Source organism: Lipophrys pholis (genome assembly GCF_963383615.2).
Source record: "Lipophrys pholis genome assembly, chromosome: 3".
NCBI lineage: Eukaryota > Metazoa > Chordata > Actinopteri > Blenniiformes > Blenniidae > Lipophrys > Lipophrys pholis.
In genome coordinates, this window is record NC_137627.1 from 16,920,335 (window position 1) to 16,944,859 (window position 24,525).

At 40.4% G+C, this 24,525-nt stretch overlaps 1 protein-coding gene across 3 annotated transcripts in view; it reads left to right on the forward strand.

The window, feature by feature from the left end:
* The window catches only part of grik4 (glutamate receptor, ionotropic, kainate 4), a gene marked incomplete at its 5' end in the record, with an annotated part of 199,662 nt that overhangs the window by 38,418 nt on the left and 136,719 nt on the right, over positions 1-24,525 (forward strand). For all 3 annotated transcript variants that reach the window (XM_080458998.1, XM_080458999.1, XM_080459000.1), the window contains 2 exons: positions 6,482-6,646; positions 14,346-14,443. In XM_080458998.1, coding sequence (XP_080315124.1) covers positions 6,482-6,646; positions 14,346-14,443 — 263 coding nt within the window. The remainder of the gene's footprint in view (positions 1-6,481; positions 6,647-14,345; positions 14,444-24,525) is intronic.

Here is a 24,525-nt window from a genome sequence, read left to right on the forward strand (position 1 = left end):
CAGGTTGATATCCATTATGAGGTTGCACATTTGCAAGCTTCTATTGGCATCAAAGGATTGAGTGACAGTTTCTTACATTTTCAATCCTAATTTCTTCAGAAAACTGATTTGTTAAGGTAAACTTGGCATAATTTATTAAAACACCATGATTGCAAATCTGACTGAAGTTCTTTCTTTTGTCATGCCACATATTTACACTTGCATAAACACAAAGGAAACCAAGAATAAAATCTATTACTCAGTCTTAGTGTGATTTCATATCCACTCACGAAGTTCTGAAAAATGTACAGTATATTTGCTTTGCATTGTAGTGAGCTTTTTTTTTTTTTTTCTTTTAACAAAGGACTGACATATTTACCAAACTTCTATTTTCAGAGCTCAGAAATAAATCTGTCAGCAGAACACGCTGTAAAACTGAAAACGGAAAGGACAGATTTGACCTGCGGACAAAAAACAAATGTGACACCACTGTACAGAATGGCTGATCAGACCGTACAGTATGCATGCAGTAGAGAGGAAAACAATCTGTAAATATACAGAAAACTTAAATATACACAGCATCAGGTCAGCCCTTTAACCTGTAAAAGTTTCACAGTCGGTCAGAAAATGTAAACATAATGACTCAAATGGTATTGTCAAAAAACTCAATTGAAACTGCCCTTACAAAAAGGAATGCTACTTGGTATGGCCCAGTTGGCCATTCCTTCTGTTAAAGGCTTGTATTATGTAGGGGACATTTTTTATTATTACAGCTATTTGATAAAACTATTTAGTTAAGTTGCTGTAAAATAGTTAACAAAATGTGTGCTTGAACTTCTTAATCTAATCTTATCAACTGGACCTTAAATGTGTAAAACTAAATCCTTTCAGTTATATATTTAAATAATGACTAATTACAGCTGAAACATTTGAGGGCCAGATGATTTTTGACTTTACTGTGTGGCCCGAGGTGTCATCGTCACTCAGTTTATTTGTGTTTGCCTCATTGAGACATGATTCGTTACACTCTCCCTGACAACAGTTTTTATTTTCATGTCATGTTGGACTTGTCTGTCCGTACGTCCATTGATCACAGCATCAAGGCGTCAATCTAGAAAGTAGAAAATCAAACTTCAATCAAACAGAAGACAAATCCATGAGATACATGTGCGAAAGCGATGATGCCTTCATTGGGTCATGGGTCGATCCAGTCTTACCTCAATGAGAAGTCACTCACCAACCAGGTGGTGCAAGGCGGCGATTCCAGTGTTGCTTAGACAGAGAGACAGGGTGGTGACAAAACTGACTTCAGGCATATGGAAGCTCATAATTGATTTACTGGTATGGATACTGTATATTGAATATAGCTTGCGTTTTCATAATTGGTCATGTTCCGACACTGTGGGACATATCGTAATGTCCCACTACTCGGCCGTTGTCATGACAACTCAGCCCATTCAAGGGAACCTTATGGACTGATGAAGCCACTTGGATAATTGGTAAAGTCTTCCAATACATGTGATCAAATCCAGTTGGACTGATTCAGTTTGCTTTGAGAAAGCCTCCTACGTGAACGGATGAGAAGATGCATAGATACTCCACGACTCCCCGGCCTGTCACTCACAACCACGAGCTGGTATTTTTGGGAATACATTAATTGAATTTATACAGTAATTTCTTCTACACTTTTAGTTACAAGTCTCCATCATTGCTTGTTACAAAGAAGTCTCTCGGCCGCCACTTGCATGAAAGTTTAATTGAATTTGTGCTTTTGATATTTTGATAGTCTTCTGTCCAAATAATGTGCTGTTGATCAGATTAAGCTTTTTTCAGCTGCTTATGATCAAGAGGGAGTTATGTTAAGTGCTTAAAGATCTGAATACATCTTTTGTTCGCAACTTTTACAGTGGGACAGAGACGAGTGTGAGCCCTGATGGTGCCCTCCTGTCACTCAGTGCTTCTTAACAAAACATTTTAATAGGCTGTAGATATTATCTTGCCGTGACTGCGACCCGCCATGATATCAGATGAGTGGATATGTCCCATCTTTTAAAGTCAGAGTTGGTTGTTGTTTATTGAGCTGTATGATCAGAAGGGAAAAGGTCATTTCAAACATGTCCCAGCTCTGTATGCACATCTGCACATTTAAAACTGATATGATTAGACTTAAAGTTACAACATGCAACCCAGACTCTTTTTTTTTTTTTTTTGAATCTCTCTCTCTCTCTCTCTCACTCTCTTTAATGGAGAGTCTGCACTACATTTACCTTTTGGCTACGTTGCTCTTAATTGTCTTTTTTTGGGCCTTATTAATTTCACACATTTCTGGGTTGGTTACTTTTATCTCTTGCCTCTGCCTTTGCTGTAAATGTAATCTATTTAACTTGGGAACCTTTGTGCTAGCCTTGTGTAATTGCACTAATTACTGAGCTTGCTTTCACACATCTGCTGCTCTCTTTATTATGTTTTTCTAGTTACCCTTGAGTGATCTATATAGTAGACATATTGAAGTGTAATACACTCTATAATATTATTTGTACTTGTTCTCATGAACCACTTACTGTCATCATATTGTACTTTGTGTGCAGACGATACACATTTTTGCATATGTATTGGGGCTGAAGAGCTGCGAAGCTGTTTTGGTGTACATTTTGAGCTGATTTAATTAATGTATTGGGATGAATAATGATCTTCCTCCATGTCAACTTTACATTTTTTTTTTAAATTAAGCTCTCTTTTTTCAACTTGCATCACTGCTGAGACTTTTAGCAGTTTAATGGAATCAGTATACATCAACATATAGCCTGCAGGCCAAAACAGCCGTCAAGAAGACCTTTCAAATTGTAAATATCACAATAAATGCACATTTTTAATTAAAAGTAAATGCTGTTCATCATTTGTCCTTGAAATGTTTGTGAGGTGAGCCAATCAGCTAATTTCTGTTCGTGAAATTACATGAGCATCATGCTGAAGGCAAAAGGAATCATGCAGCATCCTTTTGCCAATATGCATAGAAAATCAATGGTGGAGTTTTACGTAATTTGTTAAACTGGTGGTGACTTTTCACCACCAGTTTTGTGACGTGATCTTTTGAAAAACTATGTTTTTACTTTATTGTTTTAAAATGTAGAAGCTCTGTAGTCATTTGTATTTATTTGTGCTCTGATTTTTTTCATCCGACCGACTTGAGGTGTGCGTTGACCCTGATCCAGAATCAGTTTGATTTCCTTGCTTTACGCTAGGTCTAAGTTATAGCTCCATTATTCACATGCTTTGTTAATGACTGGAGTTCATGAGACAAGACAAGACACAATAAACCTTTATGAGTCCCACAACTGAGAAATCCTCATGAATAAAATCCATATGTATGTAATAATAAAAAATAAAAAAAACGCTTAGTTGATAGTGGTTTTTGATATTTGAGGACAAGTAGGCGAGTAAGCTGAGCTCTATCTATCTCTGTCCATCCTAATGGACAACATTGGCAACGTCCAAACATCAGTGCAGTGTGGGGTGTTAGGCTGGAGCCTCAGGCCACATCCACAAGAGCCAAAATGATCTGTTTTTCTACCCGGGGTTCTCCAAAAACATTCTGTCCACACTTCACTGTGAACACGGCTCAACATGAGGCTTGAGGGCATGTAGTACATATGCCAGCCCTTTAGGGGCGCTGTGACTCACACAACACACCAAAACACTGAAGAAGACAGAGCGCATAGAAATTTAGAATTAGACTCCTGCACATAGACTTCAATATCACGGAGTTATATTGAAGTCAATGGCGCTGCTCCTCCTCCAGCTAGCGTTAGTAGCTTCCGCAACTCGACTGGAGCGCGTAGTTTGTGATTGTTGTGGTTATTCGATGACATTGCGGACCGCCATGGGGGGTGAGGGGGGTGATGACATCATCGTTTTTCCACAGATGATTGTCTTTGCCATCCACCCCTCACTGCAGAGCCCGGGTTTTAGAATTCTCCCACTCTGGGACCCCTGACTTTTCGGGCTTCTAGAACGCTGCCTCGTGTGGATGATCGGCTACAGATGGTGCGTTTACGTGAACCGGCGTTCTTCTGTGGACCACCCCTCATATTTTACCACATTTTTACTACTTTTTTTTTTTTTTACTGTAAAATGTATTCAGCATATATTAAAGGAGACATATCATGCTTTTAAATCCTTCCTTTTTACATATAAATCATACAGTTGTGGTCTATACAACGCGAAACTGCAATGCTTGGGTCTGAATTCCTCATTATTGTAGCTCCACAGGCCCCTTTTCAACCCCTTTTCTGATGTGCTTCTGAGAGCAACTCGTTTTGGGGCGGTCTCTTCAAATGCAAATGAGACACTTCATACCCCTCCTCCTCTCCAGGTTGCAGAGGTGACACTCGGTTCAACGTCACCCTGTTCGGCCATCTTTGTAGTTTGATAGAACAGATACAATTATCTAGCGGCGCAGAAACTTTATATTCACACATTATTTACAAAATGTCAACAACGGAAGATTTGTCCATCCAGCCATACATGTTGGAGCCAGAGTCGGACCCGGCGGAGCGAGATGAAAATGACGATGATGCACCTACAGAACAACGTCTTCATATGGATGTAACGCAATGGTGTGTTACTATATTTACACTAACTTCTCCATCCATGCCCACGACTACAATACTGCCTGTATTACAACGACTATTTAACACAGAAGTTACATTATAATCTAAAACGAGCACACAGCGCTAACATATGAAGACGGTGCAACTGCTAATGCTAACAAAACAATGACAGGGACGTCTTATCATCACACTTTTTAGCGTTATATACAGCTTACCGAAGTGCTCTGTTCGTCGTCTCCATAGATAGAAGGAACTGAAAGCTCAATCAGACCAAGTCTTTCGGCAAATCCTTCTTTATACTGGCGGAGGTTGCTGAAGCAGTCGTCCTTAAAGTGATTCGCGCACACAAAAATGACCTTACCCACAGATGTAGGTACATTTCTGTGAAAAATAAAACTCAACCAGGCACTTCGAAAAGGTTCTGATGCTGGGAGACGGTGTAACGAAGCTTGTGGGTTACTACATCCAACAACCGAACATTTCGACTTATCCTCTCGTAACTTCGGTTGGACTACAAAATCACAGCGAGAAACAAAAATGGCGGATTGCTCGAAATGTCGATGTCCTAATTTGGCAGTTCCGCTGAGAATACTGTGACGTCATTGTTCAAAAAACGTAATAGAGAATAGAAAAATCGAAACCGATCGCAAAATATGACCAAAACAGAATATAAATATATCAACGGAGCACCTGAAGAGACTACTTTGAACTTTTCTGTACTTCTAAACACTCTAAATATACAACAAAATGCATTTAAGGGCTAAAAAAGTGGATTTAGCATGATATGTCCCCTTTAAATCATGTGCCATTCAATTCCTCCCCTGTGTGACTACACGGTAAACAAATGATGTTTGCTCTACCTCTTTAATTGCCCTCCATGACAGTTTGACATCTATGCAGTTGAATGTCTTGGAATAAATTCACAATATTACTCAAATTATCAGAGCACGCTTACAAATGAACCACTCCTTCCAGTTGGTTGGTGTTTTGAAATGATAAATATCCTGTTTAATAAATTTCCTCCAGTTTTCTTCTTAAATTGTGGGGCTGCTTTATTATTGTTTTCCCGCAATCAAAACGAGGGGAGTGCATTATCTTTGTCCAGTCCATTTATAATTGGGTTTGCCGCCACTATGCGCACGACAGGAATGGGTTTTCCTGATTATAACGCTACATTACCACAAATATTGCATGCAGAAAGCACACAAATCACTTCAGGATAAAACATGTTGTCTCATCACTCTTTAATGTTCTCGTGGCAAACCGATTTAGTTTGGCTGTAGAGGCTCTGAAAAGCTGCTGCTGTAGTGACTGAAGTTTGAAGTCTCCAGTGTGCCTTTATGAAAGCCAAACAAGCGACAGATGTTTTGAGTCATTTTGCTGTCATAAACAGGATATTACAAATTTATATTATTCCGGTGCTCCTGAAAGCGGCGGCAAGCCGCGGAAAGATTTTGAGGCTTTTAAGTGCTCAAGGTTTTATCATACAGAACTCATATTTACATTACACAGCACTCACCCTTTTAGAACAAAAGTATATTCCCCACTAAAAGCTGCTCCCAAAGTGTATGGATTTATTAAGAACAATACTGCGCCTCTCTAGATTAATGGAGAACAGCGTTCACAAAATGTCACGTAACTATTGGTGCTAATAAATCCATGCAGCCTGGGAGCAGCTTTCAGTGGGCTGAACTTTTATTGTAAAAAGGGGGAAAAAAAGAAATTTTTATCGGTCCTCAGACTGTTGAGATTGGCAGTCGCATCGGCCCTTCTAACCCTCACGTATTTGGGAAAACGGTCCACAGTTACCAGGGTGGACGTATCCTTTCTAACTCTCCCTCCGTTTCCCTTGTGCCCAGCCTCACCATCCATTTTATCTCCCTTTTCCTCAGCTGCTATCCTTGATGACCCTATGGAGTGCAGCAGAGGAGAGCGGCTGGCCATCACGCTGGCCAAAGATAGCATCAACCGGAGCACTAACCGATCCACCACCGGTAAACTGGAGGTGGACATCTTCGAACTGCTGCGAGACAGTGAATACGAGATGGGCGAAACAAGTAAGTAACACTGAGGAGAAACGCCCGCTATTTGAAGAGGGGCGAAAGCTGGTGTTTACGTGTTTTGGTTCAAGTGCTCAACGCACAGTATAGCTTGTGAAATCAGAGGAAGAGACAAAGTCATTAAATGCGAAGCAGCTCTGAGTCACGTCGGCGCCAGCAGAAAGCATCTCTCTGATTTTTAGACCCACCAGCCTGTCATTTGGAATCACACCTTCTGCCTCCTTTTCAGTCGCTCTCTCGTGCTCTCCCGCCCCCGGGTGTCTGTCGGCTGAAACAATATTTTGGTCAAACAAAAGCAAACAGAAGAAAGAAAAAAAAAAAAAAGATTGAAAATAAATGACAGACCAGCACGGTGCACAAACACAAAATGAGCTGTCACAGTGTTTTTTGATACCTTCACAATTCAAAAAGGTGTTTGTATGTTTACCGGGTTTGGCTTTGTTCTCTTCCAAGTTCTTCCACTTTCATTGTGTTGTGCCAGAGAGGAAAAAAAAAACATTTTGTGAGAAGAAACCTGTGTTGTGATGTAATAAAGCTTCCCAATATCGATGCCCAGCTGAAATAGGAGCCTTTTAATACTTTTCTTTTTAACCCTTTTATTTCTATCTTGTCACAGCTGAGAGTATTTGGCTTGTGTGCTTCTCATAAATACAACTCGTGGACCATTCAGGATAGCTTTAGAATTGAAGAGCTATCGGAGAGCAGAAAAATTTATCTTTGTATCATTATAGTGGCCCTCATTACTTCTGAAGAACTACTCTAATTACAAGCAAGATTCACAGGCATGTGCACATTTATTGCATGAACTTGACTGTAATTTTGAAGAACTGTCAGATATTGAAAATTGCAGTTATCTTGTAAATGGGGCTGAGCTCTTCAACTGTGGCACATTTTCTATGAATTTTTACAGGATTAAATAAAATTTCAGGTTTCTCAACCAAAGGAGAGGCAAAGTTTTCGCTCATGCATCAATGTACTAAAGGCTGTATCCTTCAAAAGTTGTATTTTAAGATGGATGATCTCAGTCAACTTGCATCAAGGCTACCTTAATTCAATGGTTTCCATAACAACAACATATTCTATTAGTGTATCCTCCGTAGTCTTGCATATTCCAAGGTAGAGCCAAGTAATTGTATTGATTTGTGTTACTTGCTCAACATGTAGCATACACCCTTCACTCAACCTGGTATTTAGTTATGGACGACACGTGGGAACTAATGTGATCTATGGGAGAAAAAACAAATCAAGACATTTGTTAATGATAGTATGGGCTTTAAACTCAACCAATTTACAAGCAAAATGGATTATTAATTAACCTTATATTAGTGGGTTTTTTTGTGAATTCTGTTGAGCTGCCCAAAGAAAAGTGCCACCATAAAGGAAAGCAGAGCAATTCCACTTTAAAGTGTTGGTTTGAGATATATTTTTGGGACCTAAACTGTCCCATATGATTTTATTTTAGTCGTCATCCTCTGCCCACTACCCACACTTCAGCAGACTTGCCCTCCGAAGACTGAGAAAGCTGTGCCCCTTGAAGGATGCAGAACCTGTATTAGGACGCAGCTTAAGAGGGGGCCCATTAACACAGGCTGTAGGACCAATATGTCAGCCATCGTAGGCAGGTGTTCATATAACAGACACCCTGATCATTAGCGTGTTGCCTCACACTTCAGTGTTTATCGTTTCGATTTTTTAATTTTTAATGGAAGCACTCCTAAATCGATAGACCATCGATGTCTGCAGAAAATGACAAACACACACAGCAATGAATAGAAGTGAGAGGATTGATTTTCAATATGGCTCACTCCCACTTTCGCAAACTAAACGGCTTTGATGGCTCTGCCTTATCCATGGAAACATTGCTCCACTTACCACAACATCAAGAAACTGCATTACCTTCTCCGCTTGGCTTAAGACAAGCCCCTTTCCTTCGACTGCATCTGAGGATATCGGTGTGTTTGGGTGCACACATGCAAAGTAGTGAGTGTGTGTGTTTGTGTGAGAGGTAGATTGTGTGTACATTGGGCATTTCTACGTTTGCGTGTCAGAGTGTGTAATTAGAGCTGGGAATTGGATTAGGGAAGGATCAGTGGCTGCGGTTAGATGGAAATATCACACAGGGAGCGTTACCTGCAAAGAAAAGACCCGCCCCCACCTTTCATGCATTCACTCCAGCCTCTATAAAGCACAGCTCATACATATATTTCTTCTTGGACGAGTCGCTGCTTTTAGAGGCAGACAACAATACACAAGACTTGTTCACAAACTACCATTCTTTCACAGATATAGTGGATACACAGACCACACAATGGTTTACTTTGATGCTGGCATGTGTACACCTGAAAAGAAAACAAAAACAAATTGTTCATGTGTGTTTTATGTCCCATGTTGGTTTGCATTTATTTTGTTTTCATTTGAAACGATCAAGCCTGTCGGGGGTTCGTCGTTACAGGCTTATGGTCATTTGAGGGTTCCAGTTGCTTCTATTGATCAGTGGAAATCAATTCTAAGCAGGGATAATTGCTTTCAGCTGCCTTCATGACCCTTCGACTAATAATCTAACCACACTGGGCGACTTGGTTCTCTTCTGGCAATGTATGGCCCAAAATTGTTCTTTTCATTGTTAACGTTCATTGGTGAAGGAGTAGATTTGGGTCAGGGTGTCGAGTTTTGAAGCGGTCTTTAAATCAGCGGCCATCCTTTAACATAGAGTACGAATTTAGAATTGTCTTGTCAATATGTGTGCCATAATCACCATAGAATAGAATACATCTTTATTACCCGCCAGGGTGTAAAACTTTAAGAGTAAAGTCTTTTTTTCACCCAACCAAAATTTGATTCATAAAAAGATTAACAAATACTGAGTATTCGCCGTGGCCCAGACCCAGTTGGTAAATGTACATTTAGGAACAATAACAGCATTCTGGAACAATGATTTCTTGAATATAGTTTTACTTGCCAGGGACTCTGAGTAGACCCAGAGTTTAAAATGTCAAACTGGCTGGAAAGAGAATGAGAGTAGTCTAACAGGATGCTCCTCGACTTCTTCCTCATTTCCTCTGTAAAATGTTATATTGAGGGCTTCTGGGTTTTTTCCAATTTTTGTAGTTGCAATAGACAGAATCCCAGAGCTTTTTATCAAATCTACATTTTAAGTAACTATACCAAGCAGGAACAATCATTGTCAAAACATTTTCTACTCACAAATTCCAAGATCTGCTGACGGACTCCAGGGCCACAGAGTTTCCTGAGAAGATAAAATCACTGTGTATTTTAGAGAGAAACTCTGTATTTTCATAGAAGCTCAGCTGGAAGTCAACAACGAACCACAGTATGCAAAGCTATCCACCGTAGAAACCCAAGGCCACCCAAGGTTTCATACGGTAATGCCCTTGGGTTTCTATGTTGATGGTTCCTATGTGACTCTTGTCACTCAGTCTTTATCAAATGTCAATCTGGTCATCGCAGTCCCACAAGGTCACATGGGGTTCAGAGGAGGTCACTTTTAAATGACCATGACCTTTTGAAGCTGTATTTTTTGAATTTGTGTGGCACAGAAATAAGAACAATGGTGCAAATGGAGGAGAGATTGTGGAGTAATCTCCCCCCTCTGTTAGGAGAAGGTGGACATTGTCGTCTTTACAGGAGTGCGACTGTTCCTAGAGATATGACTAGACACCGGAGGAGTCAGCCCTTCTGTGTTGGGCCCTATGTTTTTTTTAGATTTGGTTATTGCACCGATGGCAGCATTTTACGGCATACACCAAATTGCTTTTCTCAGAGTGTGTTGCGCCGTAGTTGGAATATGCCAGTGTCTGTCTGACTGTGTTACTTGGTTTGAAAGATGCCGAGATGGGATGTTTGTTGTAAATTCGTCTCCATTTCTCAGAGGCACCCAACACATAGAGAATTACATTTCTGTTACGTTTGCTGTCTCTTCCCTCCTCACTGTGTTGTTTATCTTCTTGGAGCATGATGGTCTTCTCCTCAAAGTCCAACTCAGGGAGCCTCAAATTTTAAGTGCTCCCCTCAGTCCCCTCAGATGTTTGTGCTCCTTTGTTTGAGCCTCAGTTCTGGTAGGTACAGTATATTATCAGCTCGGTGCTGCAGCATTCTGATAACACCCAGGTTGTATTGCAACAGGTGGTGATCGTCAAAGAGCAGCCATGACTGTGATGTTCACAGTGGGAAAGACGGAAACCTTCACATTAAGGTGTACAGAAAACCCACACATACGGACCAATACCTGACACACCCAAGCAGTTGACGTACCAGAGCTCGCCAGCATTTAGTTAGAAAAACCAGATTAGTCTAGGGAACCGTACAAACTGATGAAGCCACTTGGCTAAGGGGCAAAACATCTTCCAAGACATACAGTATGACCAAGTTCAGTTGACCTCACTATTATTGCCAAATGTGAGATGTAATTCATGCCCACGCTCCTGTGAGAAACAAGTAAAACCCTCCATCTATGAAGGTTGGCTCTAACAAGCTTCTTTTTTTTTTTTTTTTTCTCAGGTGGCATTGCTTTCAGATTCAGGTCTCTGTTTTAAATTCAGTGCACTCGCTATAAGAACGTGGTGTGGGGGTGTGCTGTCATTCAAACTCAAGAAGACAGGCCTGACACAGTCATGCTGTGCATATGTGAATGCCATATATATGTGCATATGTGACTGACAAAGCTGCTTCCATCCATGACAGCTGATTTTAATCAATATGCATACTGAGCGTTCCTTTACAGGCGTTCCAGTGATTATGCCAAGGCATGCAAACTGTGGCACTCATGCCTGAGGTGGTCGAGCACTGCTTTAAAAAAAAAAAGAAAAGAAAAAAGTTTTACCCAGAAAAGACAAACATGATCTAATTTGATTATGCAATATTGCAAATGTTCAGCATTTGGAGCTTGTTTTGGATCTCTGCAAACTCATCCATTAATAAATTCATCCTTTAACCATGCCGTCCATACGTTCATGAATCCACATGTCCAGCCATGTGTCCACTCATCTATATGCTCAACCATCAGCATCTTCATCCAAACGTCTTTTTATGAATCCATTCACTCCATCCCTTTATAACTCACTCACTCACTCACTCACTCACTCACTCACTCACTCACTCACTCACTCACTCACTCGCTCAAACTTATACTGTAATTTACACTTAGTGTTAGATGTAGATCAGGGGCTGTTTCCATGTTTTACAAATTCCTTTTTTTTTTACTTTTGTAAAAGGTCTATTTTGCATCACATCTGACATCTTTTTTGTCTTAGTTGTTTTATATTTTTGTCCAGCAACCATCTAGTTCCTCTTACTGTCTATGCTTTTGCCAACTGGAACATATCCTTTTGATTTCAGGGTCATGAAATTTGTATGTAGTGGTTAATATTCAGAGGTTCTGGTCATGAAGTCTTCCTTTGAGTCTTGAAAATCAAACATATTAAATATAAATAAACACATTTTTGGCTTACCATACAGTCATGAAGTTCTTTTTTTTTTTTTTTTTGTTATTCTCACCTTGCATGCTATTTTCAGACATTCACATGACTAATGTTTCGAGTCCACCAGGTTATTTTACTTTGTTTTCCTTCTTCATTCGTGGTCAGCTCTTTGCAAGTCACATTAAAAGACTCCAGCTCAATGTAAGGCTATTTTTACTCCTTGTTTGTTTTGATCAAAAGTAGCCTTGGTGGGAATGCTGTGGTGCACTTTATTTGTGGAGATATGAATGTTGTCAATGGGAACCTGGTTGAATGACTTTGAATGCACCTCCAAACACACTGGTGCAGTTTAATCAAACTCTAAACACAGCATGTAAAAGAGACGTCAAACAAACCAAATCCACTGTGACAGACTGGAGAACCATGCTATATTTATTCCTTCTCGAGTGCACCGATATACAACCTGCTGCTATTTTGATTCCTTCAGACAATTTTTAAATCATTGGCGAGCGTTGGCCTGGTAGGAATGCCGCCATAAAAATCCCACACACACATTTTTTTTCAGCACACTCCGGTGTTGCAATAGTTAGGAAAGTATAGGCTCCACAATATATTCCTTTAAGAATTTAGTACAATTTACACTTTTTGGTACGATTGCTGAGGTCAGTGGGAACTAAATACTGTATGAACCACACTCATTTGTTTTGTTTGCCTTGGCCGAGATGAAGGAATTGCAACACGGCTCAGCTTGACCTTAGTTTCACCTTTTTCGCAGTCTGGGCACCTTTCAACTGAAACATGGGTAAATACTTATACTAAACTTAAGCTGACACTCAGATAACATTTATTACTTTCTACAATATCGTAAGTAACGTTTGAAACGACTGGTCACAGTGGGTCATACTATGTTTTCTATGCTGAAAGAGGACAAATGAAGGTGTCGAGCAAACCAGACTCCTGCTGCACTGCAGTCAAACCACTCAGATTTATAAAAGAGTCAGACAATGCAGACAGGCGTAAATGTGTTTTGGCGTGCACACCTGTGGTTCAGGAATTGTTAATATGTGTCTTGACATGTATTTATTATTTTTGGCCGGCATCTAGTTTGGGATTTTTCATCTTTTTATCGTCATAAACATTAGTAATCATAGAGAAAGTTAATTGGAAAATAAGAAACAGATCAGTCCGTCTGTCTGTCTTTCTGTGTGTGTTTGTGGAAAGCCCACATACCCTGTAAATGTGCGTGCAGGTTGTATTACATGAGGTGTGACTGTATTCATGTCTTACAGGTCCCACCGGGTGACCGAATTACTCATTAATCATTCATTTTGCCGCCTGTGGAATCAGGACACAGTCCTGACACCAGTGCCACTTTATAACTCGCAGGCGTGCCTATTGTTCTGCATCTCACCCAATCACGAACATCAGCTACCACTGCACACATGCATGTTGCATGCGCACTCACTCTCACAGCAACACCGTACACCGTCTCTGCTCTTTCTTCCACCTCATTGACTAAAGCGTTTGATTAAAAGCCAGGGATTATAAACGGACTATAAACGATTAAACCATATGGCCTCTGTACGTGAGAGAGGAGTTAAACTCACTTCCACTGAAATGTCTTTGTCTAAAGATGTCTTCACCCCTAAAGGTAATGCCTTTAAATCAGTCCTTTAAATGTAGATTTGGCAAAACAAGATGAGATGTACATGTCACTTCTGGGGATGTTATGGTATTCATGTGCAAATGTTCAGAGTTTCAGATTTTATGTTTTAAGCCTCCAGATATCTCTGTATGTCACTGTTCTGTCTTCCTGCTTTTCTGGCTGTCTGTCACTCTGTTTATCTGTCTCTGTCTCATCCTTTTTTCCCCCTGTATCTTTCTCTCTCCATATACAGGAGTGTATCACATTAATATGAGTTTCTGTCACCTGCTAGGCTCCCACAAGCAGCAAACTCTTATGATTTAATTTTTTTTTTTTGCGCATCAGCTTGAGCATATCAAACAGGGACGGAGGCATTTGTCCTTGCACAGGTTTCACTACCGCTGTTAAGTTCAAATTCCCTCTGAGACAGTAAAAACGCTGGTTCAGACTGCGATCCGTTTACAAGTTCAGACAGTCAGCATGTGCACCAATTAACATCTGGCTGATCAGGGCTTTTTTTTTCTTTTTCTTTAAATGTCCTGCTTCACACCAACTGTTTCACTTTTACTGTTTCTCACTCCCACCTTTCTCTTTCCCTCTCCTGTTCTCTCAGTGTGCCAGATCATGTCTAAAGGGGTGGTGGCAGTCCTTGGCCCGTCTGCCAGTCCAGCTTCCAACTCCATCATCAGCAATATATGTGGAGAGAAAGAGGTGAGTTTATGCACCCGACTGGCTTGTAGCTGAGGGCCCTGTGTTAGGCAGCCTGCTCACAGTACGAGCACAAATAAAGAGTTTGGAACGATGATGCTCATTAGCGACTGTGAAGGGTTTTTTTGTTTTGTGTGAGATTGAGGCAGAATGAATGCCAGGATTTTAGTGAAAATGATGAAATACTTCAACATTGTCATTGCTCTCCGTTTCAGTCCCATTTATTTCAAAGCACCGCTGGACATTTCGCCCTCTCTGTTTCCCTCGTTACCTCGGAGCGATGTGGTCCGCCGAGGCTTCGTCACTATAGGATTCACATTTTTGTCGAAGCGAATACAAATCTGCAGGGTTTGTCGTTTCTCCCATGTTACTGATTGCCAACTTCCATTGTCCCCACACATGGTGTTTGCAATCAGATGATACACACAGTATGGATGCATGTTGTAAAAATGTGTGTTTTCTCATGTGAGCAGTGGAGAAAAACAGGTTTCCCACCATTTAATGCTGACCGAGGGGTTTTGGCGTTGGAGCCTTGCTTCACACAAATTGAACCACGGGGTGTTAATTGGCCACTCTGAACTCTTAACATGGTTGTTGTGATGTCTGATGTCCAGGGACAGACTTTCTTTGAATAAAACAGAACGTAAACTAGATTAAAATCAATAATACACTTGAAACAATGTGCATCGAACAAATGATCTGCTCGAGCTTTGCTGTCATAGTTTTCCTTATTCAAGTCAATACTTGTTTGTGTTTAGAAAACTATGGACTACTGGATCAAGATTATTTGATTTGATTTGTGACTATATATTAGTTGTAGATGTGAGAAACTTACAAATCAGCTGTGTCTTTCAAGATTCAGGTTTCACCAATAGGATCTGGTGTGTTTTCCACCTTAATTAGATGTGGTCCAGGGAGAAGACCACCTTTTGAACTGCTGGAGTTTTATGAGGACGGCTCCAACAAGGCATTTCCATTTCTGTCCTCGCCTTTTATAATGTCCTCTGGTACAGTGCAGCCCATCTTTCTAATGAGACATCAATCTGTTATGGTGGTAGACAGACCAGGACTCCCTGCTGGTGGAAATCTCTGGTGGCACCGACTGCTGGGGCCGGCTGCTTTGAAACACTGACTGTGATAATACTGCTGCATGAATATTAAAGACCCCATTAAAAGAAAAAAAAAAAAAAAATAGCACATTTTTCAACCGCTAACTGATAAATAGGGTGTTGTAATAAAACATTCACAGGAGCTGATGTTGGCCTTAGAAATCAACAGTTTCTTAACCCTGTTAAATCCCACCGTTCTGTATCGTCTGTCATTGTACATACGAATGAGTCGGGCAGTCATTTGGATTAACAGAGCACTTTGAAGCACTGCCAGTTGAGCGGGTTTGTCAAAGAAAGTCAAAGGATTATCACATCTGCTGTTGTCTTGTTTAATTAATCTTAGTGTTTTCCTTGTGTAACACTTCATTCGGCATTAATTTGCATGAAACGATGGCTCATTGTGAAAGCAAAACTGTAGTCTGTATTGCTGTATTTAGGCTAACAGCTACTAATTTAACTGAAGAAGGGAAAAAAAAAAAAAAGGCAATGTGTGGTCACACATAGCTTGATCGCTTTATTGACACATTTGTATTTGGATTGTGACGTGCCAGCTGGGTGTCCATCTTCATCTGTGCACTCGATGTACTACTATTACATCCACTATAACTCTTGGCAAGTATAATCCCTACTGGAGTGCAGATTTTTGTTTTTTTGTTTGTCTGTTGTTCAGGGTAATGGCACTTGAGCTTTGTGCTGGGAACTACACTCTGTCCGCTTTGCAATATATTCTTCCCAACTTGTTCTCATTCTTCTATGATCCATCCATCCATCTTCCATACCCACTCCATCCAACTTGAGGCGACACAGAGCTGAAGCTTCTCCCAGCTGAGTGACTAAAAGCAAAAGACTTCACCCTGGGCACATGGCCAGTCCGTCCCAGTCTAATCGAATCCCTGTTTTGCCAAAAATCTGCTTTTGTCAGTGACCTGGTATCATTTATCATTTATCAAATGCCAGAGGTGGGAAATAGTATGATGTAAATATTTTGTACTTACTTTTACTGTATGTAAGTAGATTTTTCAGGTATCTGCACTTCATTTGAGTTTTGATTTTTCTGACTACTCTTTCACTTCAACTCCCAGCACGTCATCTCAAATGTCCTTTTTTAATCCTTACTAGATTACCTAATTCTTTTTTAAACCTCTGTGAAGGAGTTTAGTCCAGTGAGCATACTGTTTGTTGTGGAGAAAAACAACGCAAGCTGCTACCTGGATGAATGCTCTGTGTCACATAAAAGATATTCATTTAAACTATATGTGAAATTCTTGGGGCATCCTTGGGGTTTATTTTGAAAATGGTTTAGTTTGTGACTGAAAACTATGATACAAGTGCATAATCTGTGTGATTGCTAATGATTAAACTTGTAAATCCATGTTGATGACCATTATTCAGCCAAAGAGGCATCATGTATCTTGACTGTCCTACCTATAGTACCTGAATCTTTCTTGGTAGTTAATTGTGTGAAGTATTAACCCTAAGTGTGGAGAACCTGAATTTCAATTGCTGTAAAAGGGCAACTCGTTTAAAAACTAGCCCAGTCCAGAATGCAAGTTACAATAAGTTGCTGTGGTGACCCATGTAATAGAGAGCAGGTGAGTATTCACTTAACTACTTAAGTTTCAGAACCGGTACTTACTTTCTGCTTCATGACTGCGAGTACTGCTCCACCTCTGCCAGAAGCAGCGTTGTTATGATGGTCAACATCTTGAGATAATGTAATACAAATTTCCCTAATTGAAAGAGCCTGGTAAAACACTCAAGAATTTTATTTTAGATTGATGACAACATACAGCATTCAAGAAAATGGCAGTCAAAATTCTACAGTGCTGCAAATTATGAAAGCTTTTCTTTTTGCCAGTGGTTGGGGGTCATTTTATCTTGCCATTGAAAACTGCAACACTGCAGCATATTTAACAGTACAAGTAAAACATCAGCATTAGGAATGTCAGTTAAGTGAAATTATGTAAATTGTGTCTGCACCATGACCTCTCAGCATGCACAAGTACCCATACCGCCGAAAAGTGCTCCCTATGTGTGATACACTGCTGTCTCATATATCACTGTATTGCTGCACAAGGACAAAAAAAAAAAAACAACTATCAAAGGTCGACAATAAATATGCTGCCACTGCTATTGGAAGGAAAAAAAACAAATTTTGTTTTTACATTTGGAGTGTATTGCACCGATATTGGATCCAACTATTGAATTTAGAGTTCATTTTACATTTTAATAACCTGAACCGCTTGTCGGAAGGCGACAGGTTGAACAGTCTCTTTCCAGAATGGAAATGATTTGTGCCTTGCCTACAGTTCTTTTAGGACACCAGCAGTTTCAATTTCTTGTTGATGGTCAGTGGTCCCCTCTCTGCCTTCTAAAATTAAAGACCATCTCCTTTCTCTCTGTAGTGTTTAACTCTAGAAGCCTCGAAGGCGGTGTTTAGTGGAGTAGATGTATGAGGAAGTAGCAGTATTTAAGTGAGAGGAGTTTCCAGTGATAAGTTCCAACACATTATTAGTAGTCCATCTTTTTCATCTGTCGAAGTATCCTTAGGCAAGACATTGACTCTGAAAATTGCTCCCAGTGAAGTTGAGCATGGCAGCGATCAACATTGGCGTGTGAATGTGTGTGTGTTCTTGCATGACTGCGACTGACAGCGCACAGAGCTTTAACATTGCAGAAGCTGTGAAAATGCCCCATATAAGTGAAGTCATTTTCACATTTTAGTTTGAAGCTGCAGTTTTGAAGTCGGTTTCGAGTCTGTAACACTTTCGCGTATTTCTTTGCTTTATTATACAGCCGTAAAGTTAACACTTCCATCATTTTCCAGATGTCATCATGCAGGCGCTTAGCCCACATGTAGTTTAACTGGCTCTAAAATTTACTTGGGAGCACTTTCAAAATGCAGCTGCAGAGGAGAAGTCCCAGACACATTTTGACATTTAGACCGTCCACATTCGAACACAGACACACACACACACACACACACACACACACACACACACACACACACACACACACACACACACACACACACACACACACACACACACACACTCCAGATGTTAAATTCAAGCTCTTCTATTTATTGAATTTTTTTTGTGCACTCGTATAAAAACTGTAGTTTTTCTTTTTGCCTCTAGACTATTAAATACCAAATGTGTGTCCCCCCCCAATATAAAATACAAACATTTTTGAACAGTGACAACTTACAGCACGTCACCAGGCACAGCGAAAATGAGTTTACCTTTATCCTCTTATCTCAACTTATGTTATATAAAATAATCATTACCAGGCTATCAGGCAATTAAGAGAGTAATCAGCTGGCTGGCTCTCACTGGAGGTTATCAGGACCTCGGTGTTGATTTATGCTCTCCTCATTAAATCAAAGACAGTCAAGTACCTTTAAAGCACAGCTCAGAAGTCTGTCTTTAAGAATACATGTGTTAATGAATCATTTAAACCACTTGAAAGTGAGCTTGAAGTTGCCTCGATCCTTTGTCTCCTTGTGTTTTCCGTCTGAGACGAGCTTTTGAAAGAATTCATTTGAAAACCACGTTTGCCAACAAAGCCGTGGGAGGCTCGTGCTGTTTCCCTTGTTAAGCCCTTGTTTTCCAAGAATTCTTAAAAATAGACCCGCGTAGCCACACTTGTGACACATTTGGGATGTGTGCCAAGTTGAAATAGACCGGAATTATCCTTTCGCTCACTGGTCCTCAATCGGATGGTATCGGGAGCCAAGAGTGTGCGGATTTGTATTCTAACCAAACACTACACCAGCTGATTTCACTGATTAGGTCCTCCATCTCCGGCTTGAGGTGTGCAAATCAGCATAGTCAGCTGGTGCGTGTGTGCGTGCGTGCGTGCGTACGTGCGTGCGTGCGTGAGTGCGTGCGTGAGTGAGTGCGTGGCTGCTTTCTGTAGCGAAGAAGGTCACCTTGCTCATGTCATGATTACTCTGATGGGAATGCCTGGTTAATAGCTTTAGTCAGTATGGCCTTATAAAAATGGTAAGTTACTCTGCAGTGCACTACACATCATGATACTTTATCGACAATAACTGGTGTTCAGATACAGTAAAGGCTGTAATATCGAGTATAAACACAGACAAAAAAAATACACAATTTACCACCGAAATCGTCAGTATCAGTTTTCATGAAAGTGTGGAATCGGTACGTATCGATTTCTAGCGCTAAGAAGTGCTTTTAGCTTTAAAATTGTTGACCTTTGTGAGAACATAGACCACCCCTTCCATTACTACCACTCACATAAGACCGCTTAGTATATTGGTCCGGGAAAAGGCTGAAGTCGCTGAAAATTTCCAGCTGTGATCATGGTAAAGCTTCATCATATTAGAAAAATTCCACAAGCATTAAAAGCTCCCCTGTGTTGAAAGACGTTGAGCCAAATCCAAAGCCAGACTACAACAGGACGTAAAGTCATCCTTAATGAGATGAGCAGCAGGAATCTTTCACTACTCTAAATCACAGTGATCCAATAGCACAACAGAGACGACAACACTCCTCTGGGAAATAATGTAAACCTTTATTCTATGAGAGCCAAGTAGTCTGCAGCACTCCTTTTAACGGGCGCTCTCGGGAGGGGAGAGGGAAATTAGCAGCAGCACAACAAACCAAAAGAAAGCCATGCTGTTGTACGACATGATCAGGCTTCTCATGAATAAAGGAGGAAGGTGTTCGCACTGAAGACGAGCGATCAAACAATCATAGATGATCAACTTTAATGAAGGAGTCTTTATCCAACAATTGAACCCGGCAAATGATAGCAAGCATCATGGATCCCAGAATGCAAACTTTTATTTTCTGTAGTGAGCTTTGGAGAGTGAGGTTTATCAAACGGGGTTACTGGTACACACCTAGAGCAGGGGTCTCGAACTACAAGCAGCTGGAGGCCACTGGTGATATTTATTTCATATTTTCAAGGTCATGTCATTACTCATCAAGAAAAAAAAAACTTATTCTTCAAAATGTGTTATTTTATTCCAAATATTTTAGAATAATACCAAATTACAGATGTTTTTATGCAGTTTTAAGGGGCCTTATTGTTTGTTGGTCATTGAAAGGCTTCAAACGGGTACTCTCATCTCGATAGCATGTTTGCTTACATTTTATTCCAAATAAATAAGTATTTAAGTGTGTGTCACTACAATTGTGGGGTTTTTTTTTGTTGTTTTTTCAAACATCACCTGCTTCTCATTTTACTATTTACATGTTACTATTACTTATCTTCTATCTTAAATAGAAATGGTAACCAAAGTGCATTAATCATTTTTTTCTTCATCAAGTCACGGCTTAAAAGTAAAAGCAGTGATTGGACATAATCTTAGTATTTTCAGGCGACAATTTGTGATGGAGACATGAAGGTGGGTTTGATGTGGGACAGAAGAGATTATGTAAGTAAATAAATGACATGAATGCGGAGCTTTACAGCTTTTTGTTTTACTGAATTGTATCTATTGCCAGTACATCAGCCATTTACAACAATTGATTTATTTGGGAAAAGACAATAGGTGTCATGTTCGGTGTGAGTTCACACTTTACCAAATACATTTTCACATTTGAGTTTTACTCATGTTTGCTCACATTTATCCCATTTCATTTTTTTTTTTTTTTTGTTTTTTGTAGTCCAATCTTCTGAAGTAATTCTAATCACCATGATGCAGGAGAGATAACTGTAATTCTTCCATTCTAATAAACAATTAAAAGAAGAAAAAACTCTGGAGCCTCTCTCAGCAAATTGGAGTATGCTATAAAATGTTTATGAAAGTTATAAAAGTTCCCTTGTTTCCTATTTTCAATGTAATTTTGAGCTGCCGTTACCTTGACTAGCTTTGAAACTTGAATCTAAAAAAGTGAAACCACTCAACTTTTAAAGCTCTTAATATATGACAAAAATGTCTCACTGTGGAATATTTAACCTTAAATGCTCTATTGTACTTTTTAATGTGGTTTTTTTGGGGTTTGTTTTTTTCGATGCTGTGTGGGAGGATTGTTTTGGAAACCAACTTTGTGAAGTCCATGTGCAGATAATATATTATCACACTGAAAAGTTATTTCACACAGTGTGATCTTCTTCAATGATGTTCCAATTTAGTGATTATATTTGTATTTATTCATGTCATTTTTGCAGTCATCCATCCATGTGTTTCGACTCTTTTTCAGTTGAGTCACAAGAGGGTTGGAGCCGATCCCAGCTAACAATGTATGACAATCCATCTCGTGCAGTGGTGTAGTGGTTTGTGATTTGACTTGATAGAAATGAATTCCCCAGGTTTGATTTTCAGTTGGGCTCGGGGGGCTTTTCAGTGTGCAGTCATGTCCATGTCCTGGATTTTTTTCCCAGGTATTCCAGTTTCCATGCTTTAAAGGTCAATTAATCACTTTTGATTGTCTATCTATTGCCTCTCAACCTGCCCATAGTCAGCTGGAATCGACTGGTGCACCATGCAAATATCCTTAACGTGGTCTTATTACAAATTTATTTAATCTATTCTGAGTGGCACTTTGTCAAAATGACTGAATTCAGCATGTTTAATATGATATCTTCCATATAATCATTGAAATATAATAGTAATAATATAAAAAATGTGATTGACTTTCTATTACGATTTTCAACATTTGAAATTCCCATGGTATGAGGCTTCCTTTACCATTTACTGTAGGCTTTTATTTTCTCACCCAAAATGTTTCTATTTAGGACTTTTATTTTTGAAGAAAGTGCTTCAACAGGACTTGTGTTTTTCAAATTAACTTTGTGAATTCCAGGTGCAGATTATACATTATACCAGACAGAGTAATAACTCATTTAACCCACTGTGTGATCTTTGGTGGGTGGGTGGGTGCGTGCGTGCGTGCGTGCGTGCGTGCGTGCGTGCGTGCGTGCGTCCTCTGCTGTGACTGAGCGTACCTGCCTCTGACCACCTCATCCCTCACTGTGAGCGTGAGGCCACAGATGCTTGCGCTCCAACTGGCTGGTTGTCCGGGACACCGGCAGCAATATTGTGGCTGACAGACCCCACTAGGTGATCAGCACATCATCTACCGGGTTCAATCAATCACTCGGCGGGTTCCGCTGCCACTGTGCCGGCCGCCTCCAGTGAGGAGGCAGAGGACTGGGACTGAATCCATCTGGGCTCCACACTAATAGTGACTAATAGAAAAACAGCTACTGCAGAAAAGGAGTTGGACTGAGCACATCTGGTTGGTGGTTTGTTTCCATCACAGGCAGCACACAAACAAAACTAGGGGTCAGGATTTCAAGGAAGGGCTGATTAATATCCTCTAATGAGGCGCATTAACAGACTCTCAGAATGAGGGGATTCCTGCTGCTTTACAGGTGCTTATGTGCTGGCAGCTGGTAGCAAGCAGAAAAGCTGGATAATGCAACACAGTTTCTGCGTTGCTGCTTTGTTTCCTGTGAATCTCAAGGATAATAAATCTTATTTGCACATTAAAAGTGGTAGTTTAAATATGAAATAATAGATTCATGGATGTTTCAGCTTTTCCCAAGGCTCCATTTACTATCCCCATTTTGCACTATTATGTTCATGCAAAGCCTTGGACTAAGGTCATTTAACCATTAGCCATAGGAAGCTTTCAAACTAAATTGAGTAAATGCTGTGATTAAATTTTCATACGGCCTCTATTCTATCTGGATTCAGTTTGTGTGCCACAGCAAAGCCAACTTCGACTCAGCTTAAGTGCTCTTTCCCCCTGATGTTATCCCTAACTTTCTTTCCTCCACCAAAATGGATGAAAAGTCCAATATCCCTGTGTCTGCTAAAGCAGGGAAACATTACCCTCTATGATTCAAACATGTTTCAGAAGCAGTCATGAATATTAATGTTACGTCTGATGTCTAGGGGTTGCTTTGGGCTTGCAAAGCCATCTGCCTGTAGGGGTGTAGACGGATTACACAACTGCAGTGAGGCGGGGTGATACTCGGGCTGGAGTTAGAGGTGGAGCTGTTAGTCTTTTGAGCAAACAAAGAGCATGGACTTCTGAAGGGGTCAGTGATGTAGCTGAAGCCCTGGAGATAGCTAATAATGAAAGCTTTATGCTTTCATTCACAATTAAATTCACAGAGAAACACCCACAATTTACTTTTCTGCAAACATTCAGAAACAGACTCTTTCACACATTCCGCAACTTGCTTGAAACATGAATGTTGTTCATGTACGGATGGTCAAGTATGGCGTTTTGCTGCGGCGTTGTCTCTGCCACACCTTGTCACAACAGCCATCACCATCTTGTTTCCATCGCTCTTTCTCTCCTGTCTCCTCTGATAGAGTGCTGTGCAGCCCGGTGAGCGCTCGTGCTGAGGCACCAATGAAAAAGCCATTCAATGCCTGTGAAAATGAATCTGTTCCTTTTATTTCTGACTCTGTGTAATTCCAAGATAGTCTGAAACCAACAATATTCCCCAAAATTACTTTATTAGACGGCAAATGAACTCCATAGGATTCCTCCACTTGGCGAGACAGGAGCAACTGTTGAAGAGAGCCATTAGACAAAGCTGAGGCACACTTGATTGCCTCTGAATAGATATTCAACACATTCGAAAATCTTTCTTCTCGCTGTTAGAGAGAGCAAGACTTTGCAGGTTCAGTGCTTCGTTTGTGTCTTTATTGTGGAGCAATAAATGACAAGAAGCCCACTCTCTGAGTAGAGTAGTTGGCACACATCTGAGCATGTTCATGTATTTGTCAATTCACATGTTCAGATAATTACCCTGGAGTGTTTGTGTTTGATTTGCGTGGAGCTGTCCAAACTACAGAATTTTCAGTGGGCGAGTCGTCCTGCAGCCCAGCAGGGCTTTTCGAGGCTTGGTAAGCCTGCAAATCCTATATTTGCCAGAGAGCGGCTACGTGGGAGCGATGCACACCTGCGACTGTCTGCCTTCCAGATGTTGCACCACAGTTGGGCACAGCACAGCCAGCATACAGCATGTCGTGCTTGT